Raw genomic sequence first — 23,843 nt, 5'->3', positions numbered from 1 at the left:
AGAGGGAGGCGGGTTGTCTGCTCAACAGAACAGCCCGAGGGGCCCGCGCTGGGTGGCATCACACATACGCATATAATATAATTAAATAAAGGGGAAATAATGTGGTGTCCCTCACACGCCCTCCCTTAAAAGAAAAAATTTTGGAAACAAAACATTTACAAAATTTTTTAAAAGGCATGGAACTGATTAAAGGGAATGGCCCCGGGACAGACAATCGGCTACAACGTTGTCTGCTCCTTTTATATGTCTGACAATGATATTGTACTCCTGGAGTAGAAGACTCCAGCGAGTTAAACGCTGATTTTTAAATTTAAACTTTTCTAAGAACTGAAGGGGCTATGATCTGAATAGATGACTACTTGGGGCCCATAAGCGGGATGTAAATTTCAAAATGCTGCAAGGCTAACAAAATGGCAAGCAGCTCTTGCTCAATGACTGAATAGTTCTTCTGGGCGGGAGTAAACTTTTTCGAAAAATAACACACAGGGTGGTTAACACCCTGGTCATCAGGCTGCAATAAAACTGCGCCTACTCCCACCTGACTGGCATCTACTGCGAGAGCAAAACCTTTTCTGAAGTCAGGGGCCTGGAGCACTGGCATCTCGCATAAAATGGTCTTAACTCGGTGGAAGGCGCTCTCACAGTCTTCACTCCAGGCCCACTTCTTACCCTTCTGCAAGAGATCTGTAAGAGGTGCCAGGAGGGTCGAATACCCCGGTACAAAACGACGGTAGTAACCTACCACTCCTAAGAATCTCTGCAAGGCACGGCGACAGGTCGGTGCGGGGAACCGCCTGATCGCTTCTACTTTGGCTTCAGGAGGAGTGATGTAGCCATGGCCCACTCGGTAACCCAGGTATTGCACCCGAGCTTGTACAAATTCACACTTCTCCAAGTTGACAACTAATCCCGCTTCCTGGAGTCGTGCAAAGAGGGCTTCTACATTAGTCAGATGCTCAGCCCATGTTGTGTCATAGATGACCACGTCATCAATGTATACGACACAGTGAGTCAGACCATCAGTAACTCGGTCCATGAGACGCTGAAATGTGGCTGGGGCATTTCGCAGCCCATAAGGCATCACTTGGCACTGATAGACAGCGCCGTTGGCCACAAAACTCGCTATCTCCTTAGCCCGCTCCGTCAATGGGACCTGCCAGTACCCCTTGACAAGGTCCACTTTGGTGATAAAAGTAGCTGACCCGATTCGGTCCACAGAGTCATCTACACGGGGCAAGGGATAAGTGTCTACTTTTGTTAGAGCATTAACCCGCCTGAAGTCAATACAAAACCTGACCTTGCCATCAGGCTTAGGCTGCAGGGTGACTGGGGAACTCCATTGACTGTAAGTCCGAGTAATGAGCCCATGCTCAAGCATGTACTCCAACTCCTTCTCCACCAGTGCTTGCTTCATAGGATTTACTCGGTAGGGGGCAGTTTGACAGGCTCTGCGTCCCCAACATCAATATCGTGTTCTATCAACTGTGTCCTGCCCGGGACACTGCTAAACACAGAAGAGTACTTCTCAGCCGCCGAAGCAACTCATCTTGCTGATCCCTAAATGTTCAACCTTCTCTTTCAAGAGATGGAGGCTATTCCGTTCCCACTGCCCTGTAGGAACAACAGGTTCAGGCCCAATAACTTCTGGAGCCTCTCCCCCGGCAGAAAAATAAAACTGAAGATGCCTCTTGCACGGCAGAACTAAAAGAGCCCTTCTGGCTAGTAGAACGAAAATAGGGCTTCAGCATGTTAACGTGACACAGCTGAGCCCTCTTGCGCCGGTCAGGAGTGACCACCAGGTAGTCGAGGTCACCTACCTTCTTCTCTATAACATAGGGGCCACTATAGCGGGCAGCAAGCGGCTGGCCCTGAAGTGGTAACAGCACGAGCACTTCATCTCCAGGGCAAAACTCCGATACTCGGCCCTTCGGTCATAATACCCCTTCATACTCTGCTGGGCCTTACACAGGTGGGCCTGCGCCACCTCTAATGCCTTGGCTAATCTCTCTCGACTGCTCATGAGGCTCTTAAGCAGTGAGACAGGGCGCTCAGGCGACGGCTGACACCAAGCCTCCCGAACAACGTCGAGCGGTCCACGCACTCGGTGTCCAAACACTAGCTGATTGGGTGAGAAACCCAAGGACTCAGTGGGCGCTTCTCTCACCGCAAATAAGACAAAGGGACACCCTCGTCCCAATCCTTATCTCTCTCATGCAGAAACTCTTGAGCATGGTCTTGAGAGTTTGATGATGTCTCCAGGGCTCCCTGAGACTGCGGATGATAAGCACTGGACACAATATGCTTGATCCCCCACGCAGTCATCGTATCCTTAAACAACTTTGAAGTAAAGTTGGTCCCCTGATCGGACTGCAGCTCTGCTGGCAATCCAAAGTGTGTAAAGAAGGTTAACAAAGCCTTCAGCACCACCTTAGAGTGAGTGCTTCTCAGGGAATTGCTTCAGGGTACCGCGTGGTAACATCCATTATGGTCAACAAATACTTGTGACCAGCCCTGGTAGTAGGCAGAGGACCTACTATATCAATCAAAACCCTCGTGAAGGGAGGATCAACAGCAGGGATGGGGTGGAGTGGCGCCACAGGGGGTGTCTGATTAGGCTTGCCCACCACTTGACAAGTGTGGCAGCACTTAAGAATCGTGGCTACTTCTCCAGACATGCTGGGCCACCAAAAATTGCGACGCAGGCGAGCGACGGTCTTTCGGATGCCCAGGTGTCCAGCCATGGGCCCCTCATGTGCCAACAGCACAAGTGCCTCACGCAGCTTATGCGGCACAACTACTTGCACTAGTTCACCACCGTCACTCTCCTGCCATCTACGACACAACACCCCTTGATGCAAAACAAACTCCTCCCTGCCCTCCAACTCCTCACTTCCCTCACCCACTCGAGCAAAGAAGGAGGCCAACGCCGGGTCCTCCTGCTGCCTACAAATGAGCTCTGCAGGCTCTAGCTGGGTAAGAGAAAGGGGGACTATAGGGTCATGGGGTTGAGGCAACGCTGCAACCCTACCTCCCACACGGCATCGAGGAAGGAGAGCTGGCCCAGGCTGCTCCGCTCCTGCCATGTGATCCGGTGAGTCCTCAGAAAGATCATCACCACCATATATATATATGCATTTTCTGCCCGCCTCCGTCTGGGCCACACTGTACTCCTCACTTGCACCGCCTACGTCTATCTCCTGACCCCTTCTGCCCTTGTTGTAGGACTACCCCTGATGCCATGGAACATTTCCTGCTTCATTGCCCATGCTTCCACTTTCAATATACTGCACTATGCTCCCGGTTCTCCGTCCTGGCCATCATAACACTGCATGGGCATGCCCACCCACCCTCCAGGTGGCCTCAGGCATCCACCCCTCCTGGCAACCTGCTGTCCTTCGCCTTACTTGTGCCTTCTTGAGGAAGACCGGCCAGCTCCCATAGATCCATAGATCTTTGTGGCCTCTTTTGGATTCTTATGACCCCTAGGGTAGTCCCGTGTGGGTATCACAGGCGTGGTAGCTGGCCGGTCTTCCTCAAGAAGACAAAAGTAAGGCAAAGGACAGCAGATTGCCAGGAGGGATGGACGCCTGAGGCCGCCAGGAGGGTGGGCAGGTCGAGTGTTGTGATGGCCTGGACGGAGAGCCAGGAGCGTAGTGCAGTATGTTGAGAGTGGAAGCGTGGGCATTGAAGCAGGAAATGTTCCATGGCCTCAGTGCAAGTGAGCACTGAGCGTGGTGTGGCCCAGGCGGAGGCGGGCGATGGCTGATGTGACTTGCACTCCTTCCCGTGACTGACTGACTGTTTGAATCTTGTAACGGCGCTCATCCTCCCCCGCTGATGGACCCCCCATCCCTCAACCCCTTACTATTTGCGACCGGCATGCCATCTGTTAGAAGATAAGCTCCCTAATCAATTCCTCCAGCCCGCTCATTGAACCCGTACATCCTTATAGAATCCTTGATCTGGACCTTGGTTCCCAGTTTCACACCACGAACCATGGCCCGCGTTCCACGTATCATTAGGCCAGTGTGATATCCCTTCAGTCTGACCATCTGCTACATGCTGGCGATGTGCTGTAAGGACATCTGTCTGTGCTTTTTTCATCCATGTTGAGAAACGGTTTTTCTCCACAGGGCTTGCTCAAAGGGGTGATGGTGCCGCTCCCTAAAGGTCGTTAGGCCAATCTTAATAATAGTGGAAAATTACAGGGCGATTACTCTTTGTAGCTTGATGAGCAAAGTACTGGATAATATTATATTGATGAGTGGAAAAGATAAACTACTGACCAATGATTTGCAATTCGGATTTAAAGAAGGAAGTAAACATGATTTGGAGTCGGTTACAGACCAATATGATCGTAGTCGGAAGGGTGCGCAAATCCGTGAATTGTGCTGGATGAGGGACAAAATTAATGCAAGAGAGATCAGGATGATGATTGATGTTTTGTGTACGAAGTGAAGCTGATATTGTGTGGCACTGGCTTTACTAACGGTGTTGTAGTTTTTACTATATGGAATGTATTTTAAAGTTTTTATTTTACTTTTATATATTGTATGTGTACACATTTTTGTGTGAATAAGGAATACTGAAACTGAAACTATTACTACTACTACTACTACTACTACTACTACTACTAATAATAATAATAATAATAATAATAATAATAATAATAATAATAATAATAATACGACTGTTACTACTACTGCTGCTACTACTACTACTACTACTACTACTACTACTACTACTACTACTACTACTACTACTACAGCAGTGAGGAAACATTCTTGTAGCAGAGTGGCAGCTATTTCGTTGAACAACGATTTGCGTAAGCTTTTTTTTTTTCTTCTTTTTACTGTATAATTAATTTCTGGAGTCCCAGATGTGTTCTTTTTTCCTCACCTACTTTAGCATCTTCTCTATATCTGGAGACCACATTTTCAAAGCCTACTCCGTGATGTCACGACGTCGAAAATCGACTAACTAGACCAACATTTTAGTCTTGTTTTGCGACTGGTTTCTCCAGTTGCTAGGCACCGATTTTGAGTTGGAAACTCTACCGACATAAAATTTCATTTGCAAATTGGCACGTGAACCCGCCTTTACACCCAAAACGTTACCAGCCGCCCATTGAAAATACATGGGAGCGCTCCTTATTTTCTATTTTATGTCCATGTTTTGAGGCCCCTTACCATATATGTAACCTTAATAGTTGTGGCATACCGTGGTATGAAGATTTAGACAGTAAATCATACATACAAATAAGATAATAAAGTGTTTTTTTTTCAGCTTTGGTGGGCTTGGATGAGAGGTGGGAAGCTGTTTAGGGGGCAAATATATGTATGGTTGAATCACGTCATGTGCATACACATATAAATATATATGTACATGTAGATGTACACATGTACATATGCATGTGCATTTAAATGATGAATAGATAAACCATATATCGGGTGAAAGTTGGCCTGAAGGTTGATTTTGAAGGTTGATTTTCTTGATAGAGCAATTACTTAGCACAGATGTCAAACACACTCTCTCTCTCTCTCTCTCTCTCTCTCTCTCTCTCTCTCTCTCTCTCTTTTATTCAGAATACTGTGTGATTTCATGTCATTGTGCATTTGAAAAGTAAATAATCACTAAAATTTTAATTCACTATTTGTTTCTTGTCATGCAAAAAACGAGAAAAGACAACCTTTTTGCCATAATTTCTCCTGGAAACGGCCTGCTGTATTTCTTTTAATTTGTAGCTATTTTGTATCAACATCGTTAGTAATAGGTGTAATAATAGTTCTACTATTACTACTAGGTAGCTACTACAACTACTTCTCTATTGCTGCTGTTGCTACTACTACTACTACTCTTACTACTACTACTACCACAACAGATAAGACGTCCAGCTAACATATGTGTCTGAGTCAATATGCTGACCACAAAGCACAATCGCACGCGATCAGCACCAGCATGTCGTTTTCTTCACGTGGAGGTCGGAGGGTACTGGTGCCAAGGAGCTTAGTTATTTCATCAGACCTGCTGCAGAGCGTTTGTCGCGCGGCTGAAAAGTAAGTGGGTGAGTGTTCAGTAATATCAGTGCACTTTAAAACGAAAATGGCTCCTTGGCTGGACTGTGCAAATACGTTCATAAAGTAATAGTGAGATACTGATAATTGTTAGTAGTTATGTCTGAAGTAACGATTAGACAAAATAATATGGTTTTATTTTTTGTATTACGCATATAATTTGCATTTTCTTGCATATTGTAAGTATTTTCACATGTTCATTTTCTCAGTAAATGTATTAACTAGTGTGTGTGTGTGTGTGTGTGTGTGTGTTTTGCGTCGTTTTCGTCATCACAGGAGGAGAGTGTATTTACCTAGTTGTAGTTTTACAGGGCCTGGCTTTATGCTCGTGTGGCCCCATCTCCATATCCACACTTATCCAATCTTACTTTAAAACCATGCACTCGTTGCAGACACTACTTCATTCAAACTGTTCCACGTCTCAACACATCTTTGCGGGAAACTATACTTTTTAATATCTCTTACACATCTTCCCTTCCTCAGCTTCTTACTATGTGATCTTGTGCTTCGACTGGCATATTCTTCTCTCAGGATCAGATACTTATTGTCCACTTGGTCCATTCTGTTTATCAATTTATAAACTTGTATGAGATCCCCTCAATCCCTTCTCTACTCCAATGTTGGAAGATCCATAGCCTTTAGTCTTTCCTTATATGTCATCCCTTCAAGTTCTGGGACCATTCTTGTAGCCGTTTTTTTGTAGTCTCTCCATCTTCCTTATATGTTTCTTTATGTGAGGGGTCCACACCAATTTTGCATATTCCAATCTGGGTCTTATTATAGTACTTATCAGTTTCTTTATCATTTCTTTGTCCATGTAGTGAAATGCTATTCCAATATTCCTTAGCAAATTATATGTCTCTCTGAAAATTTTATCAATATGGCTTGCCAGTTGATTATTTTCTATCGTCACTCCCAAATCCTTTTCCTTTTTTACTTTCTCCAGTTCTACTCCATCTCCCATCTTATAGATTCCCACTGGTCGTCTTTCACTCTTTCCCATTTCCATGACATGGCTTTTGTCCACATTGAATTCCATCTCCCACTTTTTACTCCATTCCCAGATCTTATTTAGGTCTTCTTGCAGTATTTCACAATCCTCTTTTTGCTTTATAACTCTGCAGTTTCACATCGTCCACAAACAGATTTATGTAACTCTTCACTCCTTCTGGCATGTCATTTATATAAATGAGAAAAAGTATTGGCACCAATACTGACCCCTGTGGCATTCCGCTTTCTACTGCTATCCACTTAGACTTCATATCTTTGACTACTGTCCTTATATCTCTCACCCTCAAATAATTTCCCATCCATCTCAATGTGTGTCCTTTTAAACCACCCTTCTCCTCTAATTTTCACAGTAACCTTGCATGTGGCACTTTATCAAATACCTTTTTTAAATCTAAGTAAATACAATTAACCTATCCCTCTTTTTCTTGTACCCTATCAACTATTCTAGAGTAGAAACTCAGTAAACTTGTTACACACGACCGACCTTTTCTAAAGCCAAATTGGCTATTTGATAATAATTTCTTGTCTTCAAGGAACTCGATCCATTGTTTCTTTATTACTTTTTCACACATCTTACATATTACACTAGTTAGTGATACTGGTCTGTAATTTAGAGGTTCTTCCTTCCTTCCGCACTTATATGTGTGTGTGTGTGTGTGTGTGTGTGTGTGTGTGTGTTTCACTGTTTGATCTGCTGCAGTCTCTGACGAGACAGCCAGACGTTACCCTACGGAACGAGCTCAGAGCTCATTATTTCTGATCTTGGGATAGGTCTGAGACCAGGCACACACCACACACCGGGACAACAAGGTCACAACTCTTCGATTTACATCCCGTACCTACTCACTGCTAGGTGAATAGGGGCTACACGTGAGGAGACACACCAAATATCTCCACCCGGCCGGGGAATCGAACGGTCATCTGGCTTGTGAAGCCAGCGCTCTAACCACTGAGCTACCGGGCCGTGTGTGTGTGTGTGTGTGTGTGTGTGTGTGTGTGTGTGTGTGTGTGTGTGTGTGTGTGTGTGTGTGTGTGTTTCACCACGGTCGTCTGCTGGTCACCCAGCCAGCCTTCCCCATTACAGAAAGAGCTCAGAGCTCATAGACTGATCTTCGGGTAGGACTTAGACCACAACACACTCCACACACCGGGAAAGCGAGGCCACAACCCCTCGAGTTACATCCCGTACCTATTTACTGCTAGGTGAACAGGGGCTATACATTAAGAGGCTTTCCCATTTGCCTTGCCGCTTTCTGGGACATGTGTGTGTGTGTGTGCATGTTTGTGTATTTACCTAGTTGTATTTACCATTTACCTAGTTGTAGTTTTACAGGGCATGCTGGGCTTTATGCTTGTGTGGCCACGTCTCCATATCTACACTTATCCAATTTTTTTTTTAAACTGTGTGTGTGTGTGTGTGTGTGTGTGTGTGTGTGTGTGTGTGTGTGTGTGTGTGTGTGTGTGTGTGTGTGTGTGTGTGTATTTACCTAGTTGTATTTACCTAGTTGTAGTTTTACAGGGCCTGGGCTTTATGCTCGTGTGGCCCCGTCTCCATATCTACACTTATCCAATCTTACTTTAAAAGTATGCACACTCGTTGCAGACACTACTTCTTCATTTAAACTGTTCCACGTCTCAATACAACTTTGCGGGAAACTATATTTTTTAACATCTCTCAGACATCTTCCTTTTCTCAGCTTTTTACTATGCGATCTTGTACTTCGGATGTCATATTCTTCTCTCAGGATCAGTTTCTCATTATCCACTTGGTCCATTCCGTTGATCAATTTATAAACTTGTATCAGGTCTCCTCTCTCCCTTCTTTGTTCCAGGGTTGGTAGATCCATAGCCTTTAGTCTCTCCTCATATGTCATCCCTTCAAATTCTGGAATCATTCTTGTAGCCATTTTTTGTAGTCTCTCCAATTTCCTTATGTGTTTCTTTTTATGAGGGGTCCATACTACTCCTGCATATTCCAATCTGGGTTTTATTATAGTACTTATCAATTTCCTCATCATTTCTTTGTACATGTAGTGAAATGCTATTCCAGTATTCCATAGCAAATTATGTTTCTCTAAAAATTCTATCAATATGGCTTACTGGTTGATTGTTTTCTTCCATCGTCACTCCTAAGTCCTTTTCCTTTTTAACTTTCTCCAGTTCTACTCCATCTCCCATCTTATAGATTCCCACAGGTCGTCTTTCACTCTTTCCCATTTCCATGACATGGCTTTTGTTCACATTGAATTCCATTTCCCACTTTTTATTCCATTCCCAGATCTTAGTTAGGTCTTCTTGCAGTATTTCACAATCCTCTTTTTGCTTTATAACTCAGCACAGTTTTGTATCATCTGCAAACAGATTTATGTAGCTGTTCACTCCTTCTGGCATGTCATTAATATAAATGAGGAAAAGTATTGGTGCCAATACTGATCCCTGTGGCACTCCGCTTTCTACTGCTCTCCACTTGGACTTCATATCTTTAACTACCGTCCTTATTTCTCTTCCCCTCAAATAATTTTCTATCCATCTCAATGTGCTTCCTTTTAAGCCACCCTTCTCCTCTAACTTCCATAGTAATCTTGCATGTGGCACTTTGTCAAATGCCTTTTTTAAATCCAAATAAATACAGTCAACCCATCTCTCTCTTGTACTCTATCAACTATTCTAGAATAGAAACTCAATAAATTAGTTACACACCTTCTTTTCTAAAACCAAATTGGCTATTTGATATTAATTTGTTGTCTTCAAGGAACTCGATCCATTGTTTCTTTATTATTCTTTCACACATCTTGCATATTACACTAGTTAGTGATACCAGTCTGTAATTTAAAGGTTCTTCCTTCCTTCCGCTCTTATATATGGGAACCACCTCAGCTCTTTTCCATTCTACTGGTACTGTTCCATTTTCTATTGAGCATTTTATGATGTTGTATATAGGACTTGCTAGTTCTTCCCTACATTCTTTCAGTATTCTGCCTGAAACTTCATCTGGTCCCATTGCCTTCTCTTCATCCAGTTCCTTCATTAACTCTTTAATTCAAGCTTGGTTACTTTAATCTCTTTCATATAGATTGTCTCTATTACCCTGTGGCCTTTCAAATTTGGATTCCTTAGTAAAGACCTCCTGGAATTTATTATTTAATAGTTCTGCCATACTTTTTGGGCCTTCCACCATCCCGTTCTCTCCTTTTAACCTTTCTATTGTTTCTCTTTGCCTAATTTTTCCATTTATGAATCTATAGAACAATTTTGGTTGCTCCTTACATTTTTCGACAATGTCCTTTTCGAAGTTCTTTTCCTCTTCCTCACCTTAACATATTCATTTCTCGCTGCCTTGAAGTTTTCCTTATTTGCTGGTTTTCTATTTCTCCTCCACCTTTTCCATGCTCCATCTCTTTTTTCCTTTGCCCTAGCACATCTTGCATTAAACCAATCTTTCTTTCCTTCTTCTTTAGGTGTATATTTCGGGACATATTCCCTGACTCCTGTTTTGTATATTTCCAAAAAATAAGTTATATTTCTCTTGCATTGTTTCTGAGTTTTCCATCTCCTCCCAGTTTACGTTTTTAAAATAGTTCTTGAGATTCTCAATATCAGCCTTTCTGTAATTTAATCGGTCTCCTTTGTATGAATCGTCTATTGTGTGGTACTTTATCAAAGGCCTTTCTCAAGTCCAGGTAGATAGCATCCACCCATCCCTCTCTATGTTGCAGTATATCAGTCACTCTTGAATAAAAACATAATAAATTGGATACGCACAATCTTCCTTTTCTGAAACCAAACTGCCTTTCACTCAGAATGTTTTCACTTTCTAGATACTCACTCCACTTAGCTTTAATTACTTTTTCACATACCTTGCACAATATACTAGTCAACGATACTGGTCTATAATTTAGCGGTTCCATTCTACTACCATTCTTATTTATAGGCACAATGTCAGCTCTTTTCCACTCTTTCGGGACTAATCCTGTTCGTATGGAGGTTTCCACAATATCAAATACGGGGTTCAACAATTGATCCTTACATTCATTTAGCAACCTCCCAGATATGCCATCAGGCCCCATTGATTTATTAATATCCAGATTGCTTATAATTTTCCTTACATCTTCCTTAGTAACCATGATGTCCTGCATTTGCTTTATTTCCGTAGGCCTTCCTCCCATAAAATGCTCCTCCTTTGTAAACACTTTGCAAAAGTTGTCGTTCAAAATTTCAGCTATATCTCCAGCATCTTCATATACTTCTTCCCTGTTTTTTACCTTTTCTATTGCCTCCCTTTTATTTAGTTTTCCATTTATGAATTTGTAAAACATTTTTGGGTCACTATCACAGTTTTCCACCACCCTCTGTTCATATTCCTTCTGTGCTGTTCTCCTTACTTCAACATATCTATTCCTTGCTGTTTTGTAGCCTTCCTTGATAATACATCACTGTTTTTCTTAAGTTTCTTCCATGCCTTTTCTTTGTTCTTTTTTGCTTCTTCACAATTTCTATTAAACCACTGTTTATTATTTAAAGTCCTCTTTCTGTAATATGGCACAAACTTTTCACAGCAGAGTTATACAAATCCATAAATTTATCATATTTCAATTGCATATCTCTTTCCTGGTATACCACGGACCAGTCAATTTCATTAAAGAACTCCCTTATATGGTTATAATTTGCCCTAGTATAATTTAATTTTTCCTCCCTGTTCCACAATCATATTCGTGCTTAATTCTGTATCCAGCTCAAAGCTTAGGACATCATGATCGCTTTTCCCCAAGGGACTTTCATGTTCAATTTCCTCTTTTAGAGAGATTCCCCTGGTAAATACCAAATCCAACCTTGCTGCAACATCTTGTCCCCTGCACCTTGTTGGTGATCTCACCCACTGTGTCATCAAGTTATTTGTTGCTACCTTTAACAATTCTTCTGCCCACTCACCACCATTCACCACTTCATAGTCTTCCCACACTATTTCTTTGCAATTAAAGTCTCCGACTATCATCACTCTATCCTTTCTGATGAGTTCTTGCTTCATTCTGTCTAGAGTATTTCTCATCACCATTTGGTACTGTTCATATTCCCAAGCACTGGTTCTGGGTGGTATGTATACTGTTATAATATTAATGTCCCTCTTGCCATCTGTTATAAGCATACTTATCACTTCCTCATTTCTCTTACTATAGTTCACCTCCTTCACTATCAGATCTTCCTTAGTAAGAACCATTATACCACCACCTCCTTTATTTTTTCTATCATTTCTCCATACTTTGTAGTGTTTTACAACAAACAAGTCTAGCTTTATTTCAGGCCTTAGCTTTGTTTCCACTACACACATTATGTCCGGTTCGTTATTTCTTAGGTAATCCATACATTCTAGCCTCTTAGACAGAAATACATCTATGTTCGTGTAAGTCACTTTTATTCCATTCCTAGTCTCATTCTTCCATGTAATGTGTGTGTGTGTGTGTGTGTGTGTGTGTGTGTGTGTGTGTGTGTGTGTGTGTGTGTGTTGCATTCTTTCATATAAGATAACAAATAAATAAACTTTCATGATTTATACAACTAATCATGTACTCTTTACCCTCACAGAAGTACAAAGTTTGATCTAGCCTTGACCTAGGTTGCCCTGGGAGGCGAGGAGCATCATGGGTAACACTTGCCACCCAGCCAGGTCAGTCTGCCACACCTGTGCACTCCTGTTAATTAACCTCTGTGTAGCTATGCGTCAGTCCTTTCAATTTAAGTCTATGCCTATTGAAACCATGTCAATATCCTAAGAGAGAGAGAGAGAGAGAGTAGTTTGATACTACAATAAAACCTCTTAACAGTTGCTGTGGAGGTGGTGGTGCCTTTGAGGAAGAACAAAACACCATAGAAAGGCCACTGTCAACAGAGGGAAGCATACAAGAAAATGGAAGGAAAGGAAGATACATAAATACAGAAGAAGAAAGGAGAAGTAATGATACAAGGGATGCAGATGGAAGAGGAGGAAATACATTGATAAATGAGGAAGAAGAAAGAACAGGTAATTATAACTTAGAAATGCCTGATCCAACACAAACTGCTTATGAAAATGAAGGTAGTTTTGAAGGGATAGAGAAAGAGGAGTGTGGAAATAATGAGAAAAAGAAAGGAGTGTTTTCAGCAAAGAGTCTGGTGCCTGAATGGGAAGAAGAGGAGGAGGAATTCAAGGAAAAGAAAAGGGAAGATTATGTGCAGGAAGGAATGAGAGACTTAGAGGAGATTAACAGTCTTTATAAGGAGAAGAATTGCAGAATGGCAGGTGAAAAGGAGAAAAGGAGAGAAAATTATGAAGAGGAAGAAAAAAGACACAAGTTGAAAATCAATAACATAATTGATGGGAGAATGTATAAAGAAAACAAACTATATGAAATTGAAGATAGAACATGCAGTCAGGGAAACAAACTTTATGAAATGGGAGAGCTAATATACAGTGAAGAGAGCCAGAATTATCTCTCCATCTCTCCATATCAAAACCATTTCAGCCCTGACATGCAGAGGAAAGAATACTGGATCACAGAAGAACCTCTTGCTATAAGGACAGAGGACATAGGACTCTTCTGGAACCACCTTTTGACAAATCCTTATGACAAAGCAGAGGAGACTGAGACAGAAGAGGAAGATGAAGAAATACAACTAAGTATGAATCCATTTCCTAAATACCAAGACAATGATAACACTTTTACTACTACTACTACCAGTGCTGTTTCTACTGCTACATCTCCTGCAGGCTTGCATGGAGCACCAGCAGCAAGAGAAGTACATAATGTATCCCTAGGGAAGAGTGTCAGTGTTGATAGAGATGGTATAGCTATAGAAGCTTTTGGTTTTAAAGCCACAATTGGGATAAATCCATCTATCACCTTCTTCGGACACAGTCTTAGTCTCCAACGCTTGCTATCTGGCCCTGACAACCCAAGGGAAGGTGAAGCAAGTTAAGAGGGACAGCCAGTCACTGTTAATAATTCATGACCTACTCCACTAACCCCTAGAGTCAACCATTCACATTGTGTTGCTAATGACCTGTTCTTTTGACCAAAAACTATTGCTGAGTTATTGATCTGCCCCAAGCCAAACCAGGAGAGACCCAGAGGTCACCACCCTTTACTCACCTGGGCAAGGAAGAGCTGCCTCTCCATGTCTCCCTGAAAAAAAAATGAATAGCAGTGTTGAAAGTAAGAGTATTATTGCCATTCATGTAACATATAGTGTATGCATGCACAAGATTTGAATTGTATGTATACTCTGCGAATCAAATAAAATCCAGCACCACAAATTAAGGAAAGAAATTAATAAATGAATAAATGGTCTTACCTCCTTGTATGATCTTGTACATTAATTTATCTTTTCCACATGTAAGCAGCTTAGAGTTCAGATAGGGAAATATTATGTTTTTTGAGAAAAAAGTATTGTCATCATTATTATTACTTGGTAATATCACTATAGATATAAAAAAAATATATTTACTCCTTATAACAACATTGTTTACTCAGAAAACTGAGAGGTTCATACATACACTTAACATTGATTTGTTCACAAATAAAAGCATTTAGAATCTTGATGGTCTTGAAGAATCCCCTTTGTCAGGTTTTCAAAATAAACTCACTTTCCTAATGTGCATAACAGAGCAAGATTTATTGTTGGAAAGTTGTTGACATAGACCACATTGTTCCCTGGCCTTAGACATGTGTACCTCACCTGCCATGCTTAGTGACACACACACACACACACACACACACACACACACACACACACACACACACACACAAACTTACATATGAGCGAAATGTAATGTATTCCAACATAAATGGAGTGATATCGGGGATTTTAGAACTCAACGATTACTTGAGGGACAAGAACCCAGATATTGTGGGTCTTACTGAAACAAAACTGAGAGAGGGAGAAGACCTGATGAAGGTTGGAGAAGGAAATATAACGTTTGGAAAAGAAATAGAGTAGGTAAGATGGGAGGAGGAGTGATGTTGCTGGTTAAAAAGATATAAAGGTGGATCAAGTGAAAAAGGTATGGGAAAGGCAGAAGTGCTAAAGATCAGAGCAGAAACTAATGAAGGAAAAAGAGGCACTACATAGTGGTGTACGTACCACCTAAGACAAATGCATGGTCAGTACAGGAATATGAAGAAATGATAAGTGATACAGGAACATGTCTGGAAGAAATGTTGGGTGGCTGTGAACGAACTATAATGATGGGAGATTTTAATTGTAAAGAGGTGTGTTGGGAGGACTGGTCAATGGAAGGATCAGAGACAACATGGGAAATACACTATTGACACTGGCAATGGAAAATGTGTTAACTCAGTGGGTCAAAGAAGATACTAGGTTTGGAGGAGAGGGAGCATCGTCAAGACTGGACTTGGTCTTTAGTACAGAGCCAATGGTCATTGAGGAGATGAGGGTGGAGTGCCCTTTAGCAAAGAGTGATCATGCAGTTTTGGAGTTCAAGGTGATAGACGAAGAGAAATCTAGAAGAAATGAAGAATATAAAGTGGGAAGATGGAATTATGCCAAGACAGATTTTGGAAACCTAAAGAAATTCTTTCAAGAGACAAATTGATGAAATTCAAGAGTGCTAAGGAGCAAATGAAAAGTGGAAGGAATTTATAAAAATATACAAAGAAGGTGAGAAAAATTTGTACCAATAAGACAACATAGAGAAGTTGGAAAGCAGGACTGGTTTAACGATAGATGTGAAAAGGCTAGAACAAGAAAAGAGGATGCATGGAAGAGGTGGAGAAGGAAAAGACGGATTAAGCAGTGGGAAAGTTACAAAAGAGCAAGAAATGAATATGTGTTGATTAGAAGAGAAGAAAGAAAGAAACAAGAAAAGGATATAATTGATAAATGTAAAGACCAACCAAGGCTTTTTTACAGACATGTGAACAACAACATCAAAAATAGAGAAAGTATTGAAAGTTTAGAAGTAAATGGAGTATACAGTGAAGATCCCAGGGAAATGGCAGAGGCTATGAATGGATGCTTTCGGAAGGTATTCACAAAGGAGACTGCTTTTGACAAACCACTGGTAATGGAACAGAAAGGGATTATGAAGGAGTTTCAAGTAACGGTGGAGGAGATCAAGAACATGATGGGGAGTTTAGAAGTGAGAAAAGCTGTGGGACCTGATGGGGTATCAGGATGGATTTTAAGAGAATGCAGGGAGCAATTGGCAGAAAAAGTTTGTGAAGTAATTGATGCCTCATTAAGGGAAGGTGTAGTGCCCCAAGACTGGAAAAGAGCTAACATTGTCCCAATCTATAAATCAGGTAACAAGAGAGACCCATTGAACTATAGACCAGTGTCACTTACAAGTGTGGTAGCTAAGATGTGTGAGAGGGTGGTGAAGACTAGATGGACAGACTTCTTGGAGAAAATGACATACTTTGTGAGTGTCAATTTGGTTTTAGGAAAGGGCGTTCATGCACGACAAACCTGATATGTTACTATTCGAGGGTGATAGATGTAATACAGGAAAGAGATGGTTGGGCTGATGGAATATATCTGGATTTAAAAAAGGCCTTTGATAAGGTACCACACCAGAGACTGATCTGGAAACTTGAAATGGTAGGAGGAGTGCATGGCAGTTTACTAAAATGGATGGAAGACTTTTGGTAGGAAGAGAAATGAGAACAATAATTAAGGACAGACCATCAGAATGGGGATTGGTGGAGAGTGGAGTTCCACAGGGATCAGTGTTGGCACCAGTAATGTTCGCAGTCTACATAAATGACATGGTGGATGGGGTGTCCAGTTATGTGAGCCTATTTGCAGACGATGCAAAATTGTTAAGAAAAGTGAGATGTGACAAAGATTGCGAACTACTCCAGGAAGACTTGGACAGAATATGGAAATGGAGCTGTACATGGCAAATGGAGTTCAACACGACAAAATGCAAGAAAATAGAGTTTGGCAAGAGTGAAAGAAGAATCAGGAGTATGTACAAGATAGGAAATGAAGACATAAAACCAGTCATGAAGAAAAAGACCTTGGGGTGACAATTACCAATGACCTATCGCCAGAGAGACATATAAACAAAATAATTGGAGAAGTATTGAACTTATTGAGGAACATAAGAGTGGCGTTCGTATATCTAGATGAAGAAATGATGAAGAAAATAATTACTGCAATGATAAGACCGAGGCTTGAATATGCAACAATACAGTGGGCTCGAACTTAAAGAAACACATAAGGAAACTAGAGAAAGTACAGAGGGCTGCAACGAAAATGGTGCCTGACTTAAGAGATTTGACTTATGAAGACAGACTGAAAAGAATGCAACTTCCAACCCTGGAAAACAGAAGAGAAAGGGGAGACCTGATAGCAATATACAGAGTGATGATTGGCATGGAAAAAATGGATAGGGAAGATCTGTGTATGTGGAATGGAAGAATGTCGAGAGGGCATGGGAAAAACTAAAATGGCCACTTATAGGAGAGATGTGAAAAATATAGCTTCCTCATAGAAGGGTGGAAGCATGGAATAGTTTAGACGTGGAAGTGGTCAACGCAAGGAATATTCATGATTTTAAGAAAAGCTGGACATTAATAGATATGGAGACGGGACAACACGAGCATAGCTCTTTTCCGTATGTTACAATTAGGTAAATACAATTAGGTAAATACACACACACACACACACACACACACACACACACACACACACACACACACACACACTCTCTCTCTCTCTCTCTCTCTCTCTCTCTCTCTCTCTCTCTCTCTCTCTCTCTCTCTCTCTCTCTCTCTCTCTCTCTCTCTCTCTCTCTCATACACACTGCATCCTTGTATTGTACAATCTATGCTGAGTATAGGTGATAGCAAGGCATTTAGAGGAGAAAGAAAGACTCATCTACCTTTCAAAGTAAACAGTGGATGAGAGAAATGATAAAAAGCCACCCCTTCCTACTTCCTATGGAGTGTATGAGGAAATATCAACAGAGTAAGAGAGTCACCTTGGACATTCGGTTCAAATTCTTCTTTTTTAAGTCTATGATAGATATTTAGTATCTTTATTTGACGCTTTCTTTTGTCTAATTGATGCTCTACATTGAAACATGGACTTTATATATGTACCTCTCTGTGCTGGAGGTTGGCCACTGGCAGAGACATACTCCATGGGGGAATGACACAGTAGTAGTAGTTCCCAAAGGCAGAAAGCTTTTAGACAACACACACAGGCAGCTGAACCTTGACACACAGGCCAAGATAAATGTTCAGATTTACACTCTCTCGAGAAAGTTACACATGAAAAAGAGGAAATGGGGCAAAACTTAATTAACCAATCAAAATCAATAAGGATGTAATAAAGTACAGTATTACATGGCTAGAGGCAGAGAATTGTGTAAGTTAGTGGAAGAGCAGTGAAGGCAAGGGCTTGTGGTGTGAGAGATCCACTCAGCCAGAATCTAAAGACGACTTGTAGCCTTGGCTAGGCCCTGCAGGCAACAGGTGACACCCCCCATCACCCCCAACTCCCTTGCAGGGTCACCCAAGGCAGCAGGCACAGGCTGAAGGGTCAGTGGCTTGCCTGTGACCTCAAGATATGGAGCTTTATCCCTTACAAAATAATACAATATACATATCAATGAACACTCGCAAAGCAAGAGATACTTTTTCTGTGGTGGCATTGTGGTGTTGAAAGTGTTGAACTCAAGAGTAGAAAACACCACTCGCTGAGCTTAGCAGTGAGCATTCAAAGCAATCTTTACTATATCATGTTATGCAAATTCAAGCCTACATGAATTTCTTCTTAACATAGCTTATTAGTATGATGCGCTACTGATGCTTACATCCCATCTCTGTTAGCCATCCTACACACCTATGCACTAAAGCTACCAATGTTTATCATACTCTATATGCAGGACCATCAAAATACAGAAAAAAAATATATCCATATAATTTGTGGCCTTACGTTATGTTTGATCCTGCATACAATTACATCTAACTATATATATTATATAGTATATATATATATATATATATATATATATATATATATATATATATATATATATATATATATATATATATATATATATATATATATATATATATATATATATATATATATATATATATATATATATATATATATATATATATATATATATATATATATATATATATATATATATATATATATATATATATATATATATATATATATATATATATATATATATATATATATATATATATATATATATATATATATATATATATATATATATATATATATATATATATATATATATATATATATATATATATATATATATATATATATATATATATATATATATATATATATATATATATATATATATATATATATATATATATATATATATACTGTATATATATCTTCTTCCCAGTGATCTATAAAGCATGCATGTGTGCACACACGCGTGCACATGCAAACACACACACACACACACACACACACACACACACACACACACACACACACACATATACACCACTACACATGCAGGAAGAGATGTGAGGCCTGATGACACCGACAGGAGTGATCCCCTGTGTACCTGTCTGGCCACCTCATTTCCTCTGGCAGTGACACCTGTAATCAAGCCTGCACCTCCTCCTCTCATAGCTGCCATAAGGAAAAGTGTGATGATGATCTGCATGGATGGTGAACGTCCTGTGTACATGTGCTCCTGCCTTAACCATCCAGTACCCAGTGAAGGATCATTATGTCTTCCTAAATTCTAAGGCTACATTCCTACAGCATACTTGTGCTTGTATAACATATCAACACATGGCTTCCTGCAGTTGTCTTAGAATCAAGAGTGAAACTTGTATCTCTAGTAGGTAAACTGGTACTTTTAAGGAACTATACACATATAAAGCTCTAATGCATGGGCACCTCAGTCCAGCAGGAGCACAAGAATACATGTGACTGTCCACACATGTGTCTGTTGAGTAGAAGCATATGAGAGTGCAGGAGCTTCAAGGATGTGTACATATATGAATGATACTTATCTCATATCTAATGCTTGGAAACTTCTAGACACTGAACTTTTCTGTATTCTTAGGATGGGTGGGAATAAGCTGCATTTTTTACTTACTGGAAGAACCTACACACTTAAAAATTGGAGGTTGCTGTAGTCGATGATCTACAATTAGTTGATTCAAGACGTGTCAGTCTCCACACAGGAAAGTTCTGTGTCTGGAATCAATGGTTTGTGCCATGACCAAGAAATGAACCAAGCCTGAAACTTTGCCTTAGCATAATGAACACAGATTAATCCTAAAACATAAGCCTGCTATCACTTCCGTCAGCATCATTACGAGCTTGCAAGTGATAACCACAAAGAGATATGTATGATTTCTCCATCTCTACCTCACCACAATGATCTGTGTCACTGACAGCAGTACAGAGAATACTAGTTTTGTATGTGCTGCACTACTCCAAGGAAAGAACACACACAACTCAACTAACACAAATACAGTACATGAGTTTAGTCCCCACTGTGTGTAGGAGAACTAGTGTACTGTCAACATAACACTGTACTACCTTCCTGTGTTGTAGTGACATACCTTCCCCTCATTTCCCTACCATCCCCAACTGGGGGCATTTCACCAACACAAGCACCACCATGGAATGTTCAGATCATTACCTCAGTGATTCTACACTGCACAAAACACCGGTAAAAGTGAAAACAATCTGATTCTGTGACATCTCATGGAGGGATGTACTTGATACATCCTTGGTAAAACAAACTCTCTCCACCAAAACTTATTTTTGGTGACTCTGAAACTCATATGGATAAAAACTTCCTTCAACATAGTTAGACATGAACTTAAGTTGTGTTAATAATTTGCTTATTATGTCCTATGATGCTAACTTTCCCTATTTCTTTGTGGTAAGCACACTCTTTAATCCTTGACAGGTATAACAAATGGTAAAGTAACCACACCACAATACAAGTTATCAAAAAATATATACAGCATATACTGTACTATTAACACATCACAATGACATACTGTATGAAAACACGCAACACAAAACAGGTTCAAAAGGAACTGTTATAAAATAAGATCTTGGTAAAACTCCCTACATAAAACAAGTGGCAGTTTGTTCTGTTTTTGTAGTGTTAAGGAGCATCACTTCCCTCACTTAGAAAAGAATCATCATCTGAGGCCTAGTGTCAGTCACCTCAGAGAAACTACCACACTGACTTGGAACAGTTGCATAATTAAATATGTAGTGATACATAATTGCTTTTTCATCTTATACATATAGCTGCTCTACTGAATATGGAAAAGCACACACACACACACACACACACACACACACACACACACACACACACACACACACAAATACATACACACACACACACACACAGGGACCAATCAAAGCAGCAGAGATAAATATATCACTACATAATGTGTGTCCATAGGTATTCTGCCTCCCTCAACACACACCCACTCCCCTTACCATCCTTACCATCCTTCATGGAAGGCAGTGAGTGACAGACAATACATGTCATCATTTAGCATGGATACCTCTTTGCAGGTCTAGCAGAAAGTGTACCACTATTAATACACATTCTCACTGTATGCACCTTCATATTCACAAAACGTTGAGTCTCAGAGTGGAAAACCTCATTCCCAAACAGGGTCACAATAAGTGTGGGAGTTGTGAAGGCTGCTGCTGCTGCTGCTGCTGCTGCTGCTGCTGCTCTATTGGCCTCCCATGACGCACTCAGGAGAATTTAGCAAGTGTGTGGATGTAGATGTTAATTTGCAGCGTGCACACACACACACACACACACACACACACACACACACACACACACACACAAAAATACATCCAAAGGCTCCTCTTATCCTTCAAGAAAAGCTTACAAGAATATACGTGAAAAATACTTTGGCACAAACTACATGTCAATCATAATTATCTCATATTACATTATTATCATCCATAGCAAAAATACTGTGGCTTTCTCGTGTACACTTAGATCTACATGGTACTCTTGTGACTGATCCTAGTAACAGCAGTCAGTAGTAATAGCCTTGTTGTTAGTTTACAGCTAGTGTTGGTTTACAGTGGAGACAAGCAAGACACCACACTACTCTAACCTTTATCATTGATCTGGGAGGCAGAGAGAGAGAGAGAGAGAGAGAGAGAGAGAGAGAGAGAGAGAGATTTTCCTCCAAATAGTACTGTACCTTCCCAGAAACAAGCATTATTTATAGTGCTAACTATGCAAATTTTAAGTTAAAAAAAGAAAGACACGTGGGAAAAAACCCTAAACAAATGCAACACCACAGGAATAAACATGTGTGTCTCAACTTACAAGAGATCACAGACCAAGATTCTTCAGTACCAGAGAAAACAGATCACAAGACTCCACAGAAATGCCAAGAAAATTAAATAAAAAAGAATAATATAGGAAACTTACATTAAGGAAAGTAAAACATGACAGTTAAGCAAGCAAAGGGTTCTTGAGATACTTTCATGATGCTTCCAATCTTGGCTTCCTTTGCTGCCTCATCATGCTACTCTCCATCAACTCTGTGAAGGAATGCAACAGTGGTAACAATAGTAGTAGGAAGCAGAAGTGGTAATAATGGCTGTGAAGGAATGTAATACTGTAGTAGTAGAAGTAAGAAGTAATTGTAGTAGAAGAAGTGGTAGTAATGACTCTGTGAAGGAATACAATAGTGGGACTAGTAATAGTAGTGAAAGAAGTAAGAAGTATTAATAGTAGTAGTAAAGTGGTAGTAATGACTCTATGAAGGAGTACAGTGGTGGTAGTAAGAAGCAGAAGTGGTAGTAACTGTGTTTTTGTAGTTTTTTTTTTTTTTTTTTTTGAGAAAAAATCCCTCCAATAGTTCATATATCTCTTTTAGGGAAACTGAATGATAAAAAAAGACATAAACCAGTTCATTTGAGGACATACAGTAATCGTCAACATTTTTAAGATATCCAAAACAGAAATAGATAAAAAGGAGACTGAAATAGAGGAGACTATTCAGGCAAACAGAATGATAGGTATTATTGAATACATACCTTAAAACACCATTCCTTTACAATCAAAAGTCAAATTGGTACATCATTTAACACTAATGCACATAATAAACTATCCAAAATTTGATTTCTGATAATAAAGGCACAATAATATATGGTACATACACAGTAATACAAGAAAAACCATTGCAACCCTACTCTCCTGACCTTTTTATGTGCCACAGCAGGTCACACACTAGGAGGTGCCTGCCGGGGGACTCTGGGTGACCTCCTGACACAGCTCCATGAAGGCCGGATCTCGCATCACATCATGGATCATGTCTTTCAGCATAAAGTAGCGGGGTACAATAGGGTACATCTTGCTCTCCACATAGTCATCCTGAAGCACAAGATGAATAAAGTATACTGTCTTGATAACTGCTACAATCCTGCCTGTTATTTTGTTTCTTTTGCATGATACTGAGAGGTAATCATCATCTTATTTTGCTCTCAACATTGTCATCCTAAAAACACAAGATGAGATAAATGCAGTGTACCATTTTGATAACTGCATACACTCCTGCCTTTGTTATTTATTTATTTTTTTTCTATTATCATTCCAACACTGTTATCTTGAAAACACAAGAAATGAATATACTGTCTTCATAAGTGCATACACTCCTGCCTTTGTTATTTTGTCTCCTTTACATGATATTGAAAGAGAACATCATCTTTATTCCGCTCTCAACATGG

General features: G+C 40.4%; 1 protein-coding gene across 3 annotated transcripts in view; it reads left to right on the top strand.

Moving 5' to 3' along the window:
- Positions 1–14,653, top strand: part of LOC123513191 — a 29,992-nt gene extending 15,339 nt beyond the window's left edge. Inside the window, exons 2-4 of one of the 3 annotated variants that reach the window (XM_045270170.1) lie at positions 5,882–6,056; positions 12,666–12,747; positions 12,905–14,653. In XM_045270170.1, coding sequence (XP_045126105.1) covers positions 12,722–12,747; positions 12,905–14,036 — 1,158 coding nt within the window. In that variant the 5' untranslated portion in view covers positions 5,882–6,056; positions 12,666–12,721 and the 3' untranslated portion in view covers positions 14,037–14,653. Of the gene's footprint in view, positions 1–5,881; positions 6,065–6,334; positions 6,360–12,665; positions 12,748–12,904 lie in introns of those variants that run through there. The other 2 variants (XM_045270171.1, XM_045270172.1) reach the window with 2 other exon arrangements.
- The last annotated feature ends 9,190 nt before the right edge of the window (positions 14,654–23,843 follow it).

This window comes from Portunus trituberculatus, chromosome 35, assembly GCF_017591435.1.
Source record: "Portunus trituberculatus isolate SZX2019 chromosome 35, ASM1759143v1, whole genome shotgun sequence".
NCBI classification, from domain to species: domain Eukaryota; kingdom Metazoa; phylum Arthropoda; class Malacostraca; order Decapoda; family Portunidae; genus Portunus; species Portunus trituberculatus.
Note: the sequence above shows the minus strand (reverse complement) of the source record. Positions and strands in the feature narration are given on the sequence as shown.